At 49.4% G+C, this 13,787-nt stretch overlaps 1 protein-coding gene across 2 annotated transcripts in view; it reads right to left on the bottom strand.

Moving 5' to 3' along the window:
- The window catches only part of smoc1 (SPARC related modular calcium binding 1), a 341,176-nt gene that overhangs the window by 142,494 nt on the left and 184,895 nt on the right, over positions 1-13,787 (bottom strand). For both annotated transcript variants that reach the window (XM_072485788.1, XM_072485799.1), the window contains exon 9: positions 5,243-5,325. In XM_072485788.1, the coding sequence (XP_072341889.1) occupies positions 5,243-5,325 (83 nt within the window). The remainder of the gene's footprint in view (positions 1-5,242; positions 5,326-13,787) is intronic.

The raw sequence follows: 13,787 nt of genomic DNA, 5'->3' as shown, positions 1-13,787 counted from the left end.
GGGTCCGCCATGTCGCGTGGGGTGGCCAACGCAGGACCCCCGACCGGAAATGCAGGGCCCGTATCGGCAGCTGGAGCTGCGAGGACTACTCCGGGGCCCTGCTGGCCCCCTCCAGGTGGGAGAATCACTCTGGACTTTCTTCAGGAATAGCCTCATTATTGGAGAATCCCGCCCCTATCTTTCGTCACCCGGTGTAAAGGGGTGCGGGCAGATTGGAAGGCCACCTTGCTAACCTGCTCCTGGGCTTGGCCAAGGTGGCCATAAACAGACCCAAGCAGCGGGCAGTTGAGGGGGTTGTATGCCTTGGCTATCTACTGCTCTTCCATGATTACGTCCATTCTCGGTGTCCTTTTTGGGGAGCCTGTTTGTTGCCTTCCATGACCACTGGGCACTGCAGGAGCTGAAGTGTAATATTATCTCGCAGGAATATTATTTGAAATGAAATAAGTTTACTTCAAAGTTTTGATTTTTGTTACAGTACTCCTTTAAGGGGCTGTTAACTTGTTAATTAATTTATTTGCTTTATTGGTATACTCAAAATAAGAGTATGAAGAAAGAATTCTTGGACACAGGGCGTTGGTGAGTCGGAGACTGAGGAGCGTAATGCTGCATTCTGTAAATAAAGCTACTATCAAGAAAAGGATTTTCCTACTTCACCATCTGGCTTGACATCCAATTAACAATTATCCCACTGCTACGATTCCTTTCTGTCATGTCCACAGAGACATGGACAAGAGACACTCCATCCCCCGCCCATTCTTCCTCCCCACTCCATGCTCCCCCACATTCTGTGAAAATTTACACAAATCGAACTATGGTAGAAAAAGGCTGGCCAAACCAGGTCTCACCCCAAATTCTTTCCCCCCCCACCCCCTCCACAAAGCTGCCCAGATGGGCCGAACTTTCCCGGCCATTATCGCCAGCGAGATTTTCCGGTCCTGCCAATGGTGCCCCCCCCCCACCCCCAGGTTCCCAAAAAGTGGAGGGTGGGAGCAAATCACGCCAGGGGGTGGGGGGGGGGGGGGTGCAAAGTCCCACCTGTTCTCTCTTCCTCTGTGGACAAGAAATATACAGACAGTGGACAGTATTGAGAATTCAAGCTGTGCGCAAACAGCATGAGCACAACACTGAGACAGCTGGCTGTAGGCTGTTTTCTTTGAGCATAAATGTGAGGTGGAAGTGTGGTCTGTTTTATGACTTGAATCTAAAATGCCACCTCAGGGCATGGAGAGGTCAATGCAAGGGCAAAGGATTTTCTCTTCCGGTTTTGAGAACTTGCGCAGGTCTGTCTCCTATAGGGCACCAATTTCCACCAGAGCCCTTATTTGATATGAAACCCAGAGGTATGAGCTGCAAGTTTCTGCTCTGATAACATTTATGAATGAAGTAAAAAAACATTTTGTATTTTTTGGAGTCTCCGTACAATTTAGAGTGTATGAAAATACATTCATTTAGAGTGTATAAAAATACAACAGCGCATATACTTCCTCAGGAAACTAAGGAAATTCGGCATGTCCACATTAACCCTTACCAACTTTTACAGATGCACCATAGAAAGCATCCTATCGGGCTGCATCACAGCCTGGTATGGCAACTGCTCGGCCCAGGACCGCAAGAAACTTCAGAGAGTCGTGAACACCGCCCTATCCATCACATGAACCTGCCTCCCATCCATTGACTCCATCTACACCTCCCGCTGCCTGGGGAAAGCGGGCAGTATAATCAAAGACACCTCCCACCCGGCTTACTCACTCTTCCAACGTCTTCCATCAGGCAGGAGATACAGAAGTCTGAGAACACGCACGAACAGACTCAAAAACAGTTTCTTCCCCACTGTCACCAGACTCCTAAATGACCCTCTTATGGACTGACCTCATTAACACTACACCCTGTATGCTTCACCCGATGCCAGTGCTTATGTAGTTACATTGTATATGTTGTGTTGCCCTATTATGTATTTTCTTTTCTTCCCTTTTCTTCCCATGTATTTAATGATCTGTTGAGCTGCTCGCAGAAAAATACCTTTCACTTTACCTCGGTACACGTGACAATAAACAAATCCAAATCCAAATCCAAATCCAAATTGGCACCTATCAAAGGATCTAAGGGGGTTGTCTATTATGTTTAATAAGGACACGGGGCATCCACACCGAGTCAGGTAAGAAACAAAAGTTTTAGTCACACAAACAATATGTAGACTACCTGGTAGATCCCTACCGGGGGTTCCTGTTGGTACCTTACTGGCGATCTTACATGGGTTAATTGAGATACCCGCCCCTAGCGGGGGAGCTCATACTCTGCAAGGAGCACAGGGAAGACAAGCATACCCACCCCATGGGTTCTGTGCAGGTTATTACACTAGGACTACAACAATAGCTTGCATTTACATTTAAATACCCATAGGCATAAACAGACAAAAAAATGGCACTGACTAAAGAAGGAAATGTTAGAAGAGATAACCAAGAACATAAGAAATAGGAGTAGGCCAGCCCCTTGAGACATTCAGTAAGGTCACGATGGTCTGATTATGGCCTTCGCTCCACTTTCCTGCCTATCTCCCATAATCTTTGCCTCGCCTGTCTACCTGTCCAACTTAGCCTTGAATATATGCAATGACCCAGTCTCCCCTGCTCACTGGGGGAGAGGATTCCAAACTCTAGTGACCCTCAGAGAGAACAAATTGAGAGAGGGAGCGAGAGCAATAGGCCAGAGCTGGAGAAATGCAGAACTCATGAAGGGCCATAGGGCTAACGACACAGAGAGATGAGGCCCTGTAGGGATGTGAACACTAGGTTTGAGTATTTTTTAAGTCATGGACTGGAAGCATGAATCAACAAGCTCCAGATGTGATGACTGAATGAGACCCAGTGTGGATTACGATAGGAGCAGCATAGTTTAGGATGAGCCCAAGTTAATGGAGGATGGAAGATGAAAGGTCAGTCAGGAATCCACTGGAATCATTAAGTCCAGAGGTAACAGTAGTATGTTAAGGCTAGTGTGAACGACCCATGCAGCATCCTGAGAGGGTATTGGAAATGCTGTAATAGAAACAATATCAATTCTCCCGCAAGATTGGGAAGCTCAGCTGGTTTTCCATTCTCTAGTTTAATCCTATAAAGTCAATTGTAGGATAAAACATGCAATTTGAGGTTAGCTAACAGAGCACTGCCCAAGGATTGAACTATGGTTGCTGTCTATGGCTCAGCTACTAAACTGAAGAGCCGTCAGTGCAGCCAGAAGACATCAAACAACATACTGTTTTGTCAGTAACCTTCAGCAGCCTAGCGGAAGTTTTTCATCTTGCACTCATCAGGACAAATGCAAGCATGCCAAATTGCAAACAATCACAGCAACTTATGCTGCTGGACAAAAGGGTGCTGATTGGATGACTGATTGGCTGAGGCATTGCCATGGAGAAAGCAACAGGGAACTACTCAACAGGGAACTGCAGGTTCCCCAAACTCCTGGGCACTCTTTTCTCCTGCAGTAGAAATTGTTGTGGTCCTTTGAAATTTGGTATTCTGGTGTTTGTCCTGATGAGCATATGATGAAAAGCTACGGCAACATGTCTCCCTTTTCAACAATACACTAATCTCCGTCTGCACTTTAGCTTTTATGTGAGAATACGCGCAAACTCATTTTTATTACAATTCCAAAAGTCAGAAGTGTGAAAGGGGGGGGGAAATATCCATATTTTCTCTGAAGAAAAATTGTCAGCCTAAAAGTTGGGGGAGAAAAAAATTGTGTGGACAGGGTCTGGGGACAATGTTGGAGACTAAGATTTTCTTTACAAGCTTGAACGAGAAGACAAAGTGTGGCTCTTTAATTCCTGCCTGTTCCCTAATGATCTCTAATACTAACCCCATCTTAACCTTCGATTTGTTATTTAGACTACAAGAATTATGGTCAAAAATATAAAACAAGGACAAGGAAAAAAATAATTTCACTCCGAGTCATCAGTCTGGAGATGAAAGCTACGACCATGTGTTTTTCAAAGGAGATATAAAAACGTCCGATGCCTGCCAAAACATAGATCTTCCTGAAAGCTGACTAGATTCAGGATCAAATATATGTATATTATTTAAACCAGCACAACACCAAAGGTCAGCAAGTTGTGCTGCTTTCTGAGTGTAATGATTCACATTATCATTCTTTGGATTTTCTGTGGCAAACAGTTATTAGATATATTTTATAGTTTGAGTTGCATTTTTTTTTTAACTTTGGCTTTGCCCCTAGAATAATATGATTGAGAATACGTAAAGACATAACTTGCATTTATATAGTGTCTTTCGCAACCTCAAGATGTCCCACGGTGCTCTACAACCCATATAATGCTCTGGAAGCGTGGTCACTGTTGTAATGCAGTGACAAATTTGTGCACAGCAAGCTCCCACAGACAGCAAATTAAATAAATGGACAATTTATCGGTCTAAGTTATGAATAAGGGGCTGGTTTAGCACAGTGGGCTAAACAGCTGGCTTGCAATGCCAAACAAGACCAGCAGCATGGGTTCAATTCCCGTACCGGCCTCCCCAAACAGGCGCCGGAATGTGGCAACTAGAGGCTTTTCACAGTAACTTCACTGAAGCCTACTTGTGACAATAAGCGATTATTATTATTATATTGGCTGGGATACCAGACAGATTTCCCCTACTCTTCTTTGAAATAGTGTCACAGGATATTCGCACAAAACCCCAGTGGATGGTGGGGGCCTCGATCAGTTTAATGTTCAGAAGACTAAAAAGGAAAAATCTCCAATGGTTGAGCAGCATTAGCCAAGTACCTCCAGTTGCTTAAAACCGGAGACCACCGCCTGACCAGGCCAGCTCAAACATTTACTTCCTGCAATGAATTGTGATGTTGGCCTTTGCAGATTTAGAGGCAGAGATAACAGTTCTCGAAAATGCCGGAGAATTCCGGCTAAGGTTTTCTTTCCAGCTAATTGCGAGAGGCAGGGGTTCAGACGGTAACACTGACAGGGAGGGAGCTCTTTATGTTGAGGGGTGAGGTGGGCTGGATGGGGTGGGGAGGAGCCGGCAGCAACTGTTTTTTCTTGTAATCGACCATCAATATTTGAGATGGTTTCATCTGCGATCAATTAAAATAATTAGCCAATCACATGTGCCCCTTCTGCAGGGTCATCATACAAAATGATTCAAGGACAGCAGCATGTGGCAGCAGTTTTCACATTGATCACTCCCTGCTGTGCTGATGAGGGAATGGGGAGCTGATAATGGCTTACCTTGTAGCTCTTTGCCCTTGAATGGATCATCCACCTCCATGAGCTTGGATCTGGCGTTGCTGTCACAATCGGGGGTCTGGTAACTGGAAGAAGCAAGAGTAGCACTCAAAACACACGTTAGGAAGCAGTGAGGCCTGTGCCAGTCAGGCTTGTGATCTACTGGACAACATCCACACTTGGCTGAGATATGGCAATTAACATTTGTGCCACAAATATCAGGCAATGGCCACCCCCAACAAGAGAGAATCTAACCATCTCCCCATCCCCTGAAAATTCAATGGCATTGCTACCACCAAATCCCCCAACATCAACACCCTGCGAATTACCACTGACCAGAAATGTAATTGGAACTGCCATTTAAATACTGTGGCTGCAAGAACAGGTCAGAGGCAGGTAATTCTGTACTAACTAAGTCACCTCCTGAATCCCTAAAGCGTGTCCAGCATCTGCAAGGTACAGGTCAGGAGTGTGATGGAATACTCTCCACTTGCCTGGATAAGTGCAGCTCCAAAAATATTCAAAGAGCAAAACATTATCCAGAAGAAAAGCGGCCCACATGATTGACACACCGTCCGCCACCTTCAACATTCATTTCCCCCACCCACCGATGCACAGTAGCAGCACCGTGCATCATCTACAAGATGCACTGCAGCAACTCACCAAGGTGGCACCTAGAAAGACAAGGGCAGCAGATACATGGGAACACCTCCATGCCCTCCAAGCCACACACCACCCTGACTTGGAAATATATCATCATTCCTTCACTGTCCCTGGGTCAAAATCCTGGAACTCCCTTCCACCAGCACTGTGGGTGTACCTACACCACATGAGCGGCAGCGGTTCAAGGAAGCAGCTCATCACCACCTTCTCAAGGGCAACTAGGGATAGGCAAAGACACTGGCCTAGGCAGCGAAGCCCACATTCCCTGAATGAATCAAAAACAACCTGGTTATGTTGGAGTCATGATTGTTGTCCTCAGTCCAGGACAAGACATAAGTGGATCCCTATCATAACAGAGTCAAGAACTCATTAGTCATAAATTGGAACACACCATGTGATTTATTTTTTCCCTGCTGGAGGACATGTCACTGGTCAGCAGCATAACTGGTTTTCCAACTCACAACAGGGTTTGCGAACAGAAATATTTTAATGTGAAGTGTTTTGAATGTTAATGGGGAAAGAGAGGCGGGGGGGGGGGGGGGGGGGGGGGGTCTGTTAGCTTCGATAACTAGTCTTGTCGTGCAGAATGACGGCAATGGGTGCAATCTTGGGCAGCACGGTAGCACAAGTGGACAGCACTGTGGCTTCACAGCGCCAGGGTCCCAGATTCGATTCCCCGCTGGGACACTGTATGTGCGGAGTCTGCACGTTCTCCCCGAGTCTGCGTGGGTTTCCTCCGGGTGCTCCGGTTTCCTCCCACAGTCCAAAGATGTGCAGGTTAGGTGGATTGGCCATGATAAATTGCCCTTAGTGTCCAAAAAGGTTAGGAGGGGTTATTGGGTTACGGGGATAGGGTGGAAGTGAGGGCTTAAGTGGGTCAGTGCAGACTCGATGGGCCAAATGGCCTCCTTCTGCACTGTATGTTCTATGTTCTATGTTCTAAATCCCCCACACTGGCTCTGGTAGTTCTTGGAGACCGCCCCTGCTTGCGGAGTGATGCTCCTCATGCTACATATCATCAATTGTCTCTTTAATGGAGAAAGATGCCAAAGCCTCAATAATGACGCTTAGAGATTAAACTGTAAAGAAGGCTTTATTAGACTAATAACTATACTACAGCTAGAGACGAGAGCTGACTGTTACACAGACCATGAGGCAGCCCTTTATGTATGGATCCCAGATGGGCGGAGGCCCCAGGGTTCCAAGCCCGGTCTTAAAGGGGACATCACCTTACATGATGATAAGGCAGTAACTGTTCATCACATTCACCCTCTGTTTAAAAAAGAGTCCGGCGGGGGTGAAGTGCCATCATAGGTCCATCCGTCTCGGTGGCCGGATCGTCCTCCTCGACTTCTTCAATTCGGGCGGTGGTGCGGCGGGCACAGACGTCCCGGTTGAGGGCACATCCGAGAGCACAGCGGTCGGAGCTTCAGTCCGGGTTAGGGCAGGGGAACTAGGCAGGGCCGGGGGTAGCGGCGCCGGCGGGGTGTGTAAAGGGGGCATGGTAGGGGCTCACCAACGGGTGGTAGGGCCGGAAGGGGGGTGTTGTAGGGGGCGACGGGTCCTGCAGGGGAGCGGAGCGGGAAGGGGTGTCTGTGGTGGAGGATCCAGCGGGTGCCAAATCCCGGAGGGAAACCGTATCTTGCCTGCCGTCGGAGTACTCCACGTAGGCGTAACTGGCGTTGGCATGGAGCAGTCGGACCTTTCAACTAGGGGGTCCGTTTTATGGCTCCTCGCGTGCCTCCGGAGAAGAACAGGTCCCGGAGCCATCAGCCAAGGTGGAAGCGAGACCCCGGAGATAGACTTCCTGGGGAAGAGAAACAATCGGTTGTGAGGGGTCTCATTCGTGGCCGTGCAGAGGAGTGACCTAATGGAGTGTAGGGCATCGGGTAGGACCTCCTGCCAGCGGGTGGTTGGGAGATTTCTCGACCGTAGGGCCAGAAGGACAGCCTTCCACACTGTTGCGTTCTCCCTCTCCACCTGCCCGTTTCCCCGCTGGTTATAACTGGTCGTTCTGCTCGAGGCGATGCCTTTGCTGAGCAGATACTGACACAGTTCATCGCTCATGAACGATGTACCCCGGTCGCTGTGGATATAAGCGGGGAAACCGAACAGGGTGAAGATGCTGTGCAGTGCCTTAATCACCATGGCTGAGGTCATGTCGGGGCAGGGAATGGCGAATGGGAAACGGGAGAACTCATCGATCACGGTGAGGAAATAGGCATAATGGTTGGTGGACAGGAGGGGCCCCTTGAAGTCCACGCTCAGTCGCTCAAAGGGGCCCGAGGCCTTCACGAGCCGATCCTTGTCTGGCCGATAGAAGTGCGGTTTGCACTCCGCACAGACTTGGCAGGCCCTGACCATGGCCTTGATCTCCTTGGTTGAGTAAGGTAGGTTGCGAGACTTGATGAAATGGACGAGCCGGGTAACCCCGGGTGGCAGAGGTCATTGTGGAAGGCTTGCAGGCAGTCCTCCTGCGCGTTGGCGCATGTGCCGCGGGACAGGGCATCTGGGGGCACGTTGAGCTCCCCTGGACGATACTTCATATTGTACGAGTAGGTGGAGAGTTCGATCCTCCACCTCAAAATTTTATCGTTTTTTATTCTGCCCCGTTGCGTGTTATCGAACATATAGGCGACCGACCGTTGGTCGGTGACGAGGGTAAACCTCCTACCGGCTAGGTAGTGTCTCCAGTGCCGTACAGCCTCCACAATGGCTTGTGCCTCCTTTTCGACTGCAGTGTGTCGAACCTCGGAGGCAGTGAGGGTTCGGGAGAAAAACGCTACTGGTCTGCCTCCTTGATTGAGGGTAGCAGCCAGGGCGATGTCTGATGCATCGCTCTCTACCTGGAAAGGGATGGTTTCGTCCACCGCGTGCATGGCGGCCTTGATGATGTCGGCCTTGATGCGGTTGAAGGCCAATTGAGCCTCAGCCGAGAGGGGAAAAGTGGTGGTCTTTAGGAGTGGGCGGGCTTTGTCCGCATACTTGGGGACCCACTGGGCGTAATAGGAGAAAAGCCCCAAGCACCATTTGAGGGCCTTGAGGGTGCGGGGGAGAGGGAGTTCCTTAAGGGGGTGCATGCGGTCGGGGTCGCGACCTAGGATTCCGCCTTCCACGACATAGCCGAGGATGGCCAGCCGGGTGGTGTGGAAAACGCATTTTACCTCGTTATAGGTCAGGTTAAGGGTTCGGGTGGTCTGGAGGAACTTTTTGAGGTTAGCGTCATGGTCCTACTGATCATGGCCGCAGATGGTGACATTGTCCAAGTACGGGTATGTAGCCCGCAAACCGTACTGGTCCATCATTTGGTCCATCGCCCTTTGAAAGGCGGAGACCCCATTTGTGACACTAAAGGGGACCCTGAGGAAGTGGAAGAGCCGGCCGGCTGCTTCGAAGGCAGTATAGGGGCGGTCTTTTGGTTGGATGGGGAGCTCGTGGTAGGTGGATTTGAGGTTGACCGTGGAAAAGACTCGGTATTGGGCGATCCGATTTACCATTTCCGTGATGCGAGGAAGGGGGTACGCATCAAGCTGCGTGAATCGGTTTATGGTCTGGCTATAATCCACGACCATCCGTTTCTTCTCCCCGGACCGGACTACCACCACTTGCGCTCTCCAAGGGCTGTTGTTAGACTCAATGACCCCCCTCTCCCAGTAAACGCTGGGCCTCTGACTTGATAAAAGCCATATATTGGGCACTGTAGTGCCGGCTCCTGGTGGCGACGGGCTTACAGTCAGGAGTGAGGTTCGCGAATAGCGAGGGGGGTGCGACTTTCAGTGTCGCAAGGCAGCACACCATGAGGGGGGGCAAGGGTCCGCCGAACTTCAGTGGCTGCACTGGAAATCCAGTCCGAGCAGCAGGGGGGCACAGAGGTGAGGGAGGATATAAAAATTGAAACGGGTGTATTTGGCACCCTGAATCGAGAGATCCACAATACAGTACCCCGTGATTTGTACCGAGTGGGACCCAGATGCGAGGGCTATGGTTTGGGATGTGGGATGGGTGCGTAGGGAGCAGCGCCTTACCGTTTCAGGGTGGATAAAGCTCTCTGTGCTCCCAGAGTCGAAGAGGCATGCAGTGTCGTGCCTGTTGACCTGGACCTGCATCATGGAGTTCTGCAGGTGTTTTGGCCGAGTTTGATCGAGGGTGATCGCACCCAGTCGTGGGTAGTCGGAGTCGTCCGCCGAGTCGGACTCGTAAAATGGCCGCCGCCGCCGGCTGCGCGTGTCGGGTCGAGAAGATGGCCGCTGACAAGATGGCCGCTCCCATGATTCGCACGAGGCCGATGACGCGTCAGAAGGGGTCGTGTCGGGTCGGTGCGCAGCAGCATTGCGAGGCCTGAGGGCCTGAGAGCCTGATTTTCGGGCCAGCTGTTCTTTGTTTTTCTGCCCCCTGGGTCTGGCCAGGCAGACCCTCGCAAAGTGCCCTTTCTTCCCGCAGTCACTGCAGATCGCGGAGCGGGCTGGGCAGCGTGGGCGTGGGTGCTGGCACTGCCCACAGAAGTAGCATGATGTGCCCCCATGGTGAGCGGGCCGCCGCGTTGCGCAGGCCTGTAATACGATTGAGTCTGAGGAAGTCCGGGGGGGGGGGGCTGGCAGAGTCCGCGGGGTACATACCCAAGTTATGTCGGGCCACCTCCAGCGAGGAGGTGAGCGTTAGCATCTCCTGGAGGTCGTTTGCCCCGTTTTCGAGCAGCCGCTGCCGGATGTAGGTCGAGCGGATGCCGGACACGAAAGCGTCCCTGATGTGCAGGTTCATATGGACTTCCCCTGTCACATCCTGATGGTCACAGTCCCTGACAAGCGCGGTGAGTTTTTCAACAAACTCGTCGAGCGATTCCCCCGAGCGCTGTCGGCATGTAGAGAGCAGATGCCGGACGTGCACCTCATTGATGGGTTTGACAAACCGCTTGCGGAGCAACTCGATCGCCTCATCATAAGTCGTCGCCTTTTCGAGCGTGGGGAAGATTCTGTGACTCACCCGGGCGTGGAGTAGACGCAGCTTGCGTGGCCCCAGGATGGGAGTCTCTGCGGAGTCCAGGTAGGCCTCGAAGCACCTCAGTCAGTATTAAAAAATTTCCTTCGCCTCCGGCGTTCGTGCTTCCAGATTGAGCTTCTCTGGTTTTAGGCCTGCGTCCATCCTGGATCTAGTTTAGTCTAATAAATTGAGGTACCCTCAATAATGACGCTTAGAGATTAAACTGTAAAGAAGGCTTTATTAGACTAATAACTATGCTAGAGCTAGAGACGAGAGCTGACTGTTACACAGACCATGAGGCAGCCCTCTATGTATGGCTCCCAGATAGGCGGAGCCAGAGGCGGAGTCCCCAGGGTTCCAAGCCCGGTCTTAAAGGGGACATCACCTTACATGATGATAAGGCAGTAACCGTTCATCACAGATCCTTAATTACAAATTGCAGTTCAAACAATTTATTTGTATCAACCTTTACTGTTGCCGGCAGTGTTTATTATAAGAGGGAATCTCCAAGGTGACCTAGGATTGTTCAACAAAGACTTGAACTGTTTCCTCTGTCAGAATTCCATGAGACCTCATTGAACATTGCATGCGGCATGGGGTTAGCACTGCTGCTTCACAGCGCCAGGGACCCGGGTTCGATTCCCAGCTTGGGCCACTCTCTGTGTGGAGTCTGCATGTTCCCCCTGCGTCTGCGTGGGTTTCCTCCGGGTGCTCCGGTTTCCTCCCATAAGTCCTTAAAGACGTGCGTGTTCGGTGAATTGGACATTCTGAATTCTCCCTCTGTGTATCCGAACAGGCGCCAGAGTGTGGCGATGAGGGGATTTTCACAGTAACTTCATTGCTGTGTTAATGTAAGCCTACTTGTCTCAATAATAAAGATTATCAGCATTGTGCTTTTCAGTGTGTAGTGATATCATATTTTCCCCATGGTAACTCTTGGAAAATATCAGAAGTGTACCAGAGTCAGTTATGCAGCAGACTCACATGCTGTCAATTCTTTGATGGGGCAGTCTTAACCCAGTATACAAAAGGCTTTTAAAAATTGTTCCCCCACCCCTTCCACGACATAACAATTAGTGGGGATATTCAAGTGCTTTTAAGAGGAGATGGAAAATTTCACAGCCTGGTAGCAACTGTCCACTGAATTGGCAGCTAAGGACTTTGGTGAGAATTTGAGTAGCTGGGAGTTACATTATTTGCACATCTGCCCGATGCTGTCTCTGACAGGATGATGCCACTGAGCATTTGATACTGAGTATATAAAAAATGTTCTCCCCATCATGATGGACACAAAAATATGGGAGGCTTTCAGCGCAACTTTGCAATAAATGTGCTTCAGGCCTCGTTGTAAAATCAAGCAATCAAAAAGGTGAATCTCTCATCACAACATTCTGTCCATGCTGCTGAGGCCTTGTGTTGCAACGGTGCACACAATGGAGTGTGCTATCTGCAACCAGGTGCCAGCGACAGCGCACTTTAACTTACAACAGCTGACACAGCCCTGACCCGATTCATGTGCTTAGCTGCGACTAAAGTGGAGTTTGTTCCCACCTGGTTCGAAGCCAGCCTGTACAAAGGAAACTGAAACCACTGTGGCGGTACGAGGAACTGTAAAATCACTTAGTGCACCGCACTGACCTGGCAACCTGTGAACTTCCACTAGTTTCCCTGTGCGACCCACCACCGACCCCCAAAACTCCCCCCATGCTCCACAACCCCTGTGTTATCCCAAAGCAGGGGATAAACAAAGCATTTTGGCACCTGTAACAACATCTGACCAGAGTAAGCCACAGTCAATAGGTCAGATGCAGTCTTCCATCAATAGCAAATTTCAATAGAAAGGCACTGTTTAAACAACAGACTGATAAAAAGAATTGAGCAGCAGGGAGGAACATAGGAGGGAGGGAATAACATTTACAAATCACATTACTTCCAGTAAATCTATCCTTATAGCTTCATCGTGCACTGATTTCATACATCCATGGCAAATTCTGCATTGTAAAAAATACCTAACTCTGCAAACATTCCCAAATGTACATACGGCTCTCACGGGAAAATTAGACTGGCCAAATATTTTCTCATAATTCTGCTAGCAATTCTGCATAGTTTTTTTAAAATTAAGATTAAAACTAGCATATTTGACTGTACTTCATACTCTCATGCATCACCACGCTGAACCTTTTTTCACTATTTTCAGCAAACATTTCAATTCGATGACGATATTAGCTATAGCACTCGGCTCCTGGAAGAAAAAAACTTGATTCTGAATGCATTAGAAATCCAATAACTCCAGGATTTTTCTACAATGAATGAAGTTAAATAGGGTGTCCTTATTCACCCGATACTGCGTCCCTGGTCTCAATCATCCTCCTCCAGCTACCATGCTCTAAGAGAGCATTGGCGACGATGGGCTTCCATTGGATTAGTCCACTTTTATGTCTGGCAAAGTACTGCAGTGTTTGCCGTTGCCCTTTGTAGTATGGACCCCTCCTCTTACCACCTGCCATATTAGAAGGATTTACAGGCTGATAATCAACCTGTTTGGCCATATTATAAACACACCTTCCATGACTAGGAAGTCCCGAAGTGGGACCTGAACCTTGAGCTTCTGGCCCAGACGTAAGGGCACTACCGCTGTGCCGCAAGAAATTGACATCACAGTGACCTTTCAGCACACCCTTTTAAATTTTATTTTTCAAATATTTATTTCCCCTCCCATTTTAAAAGCTATAATGGATTCTGCCACTACTGCTGTTCCTGGGCCGGCACGGTGGCAAGCACTGCTGAATCACAGCGTCAGGGACCCAGGTTCGATTCTGCCCTTGGGTGATTGTATGGAGTTTGCACGTTCTCCCAGAGTCTACGTGGGTTTCCTCCGCATGCTCTGGTTTCCTCCCAGAGTCCAAAG

Source organism: Scyliorhinus torazame, chromosome 2 (assembly GCF_047496885.1).
Source record: "Scyliorhinus torazame isolate Kashiwa2021f chromosome 2, sScyTor2.1, whole genome shotgun sequence".
NCBI classification, from domain to species: domain Eukaryota; kingdom Metazoa; phylum Chordata; class Chondrichthyes; order Carcharhiniformes; family Scyliorhinidae; genus Scyliorhinus; species Scyliorhinus torazame.
Note: the sequence above shows the minus strand (reverse complement) of the source record. Positions and strands in the feature narration are given on the sequence as shown.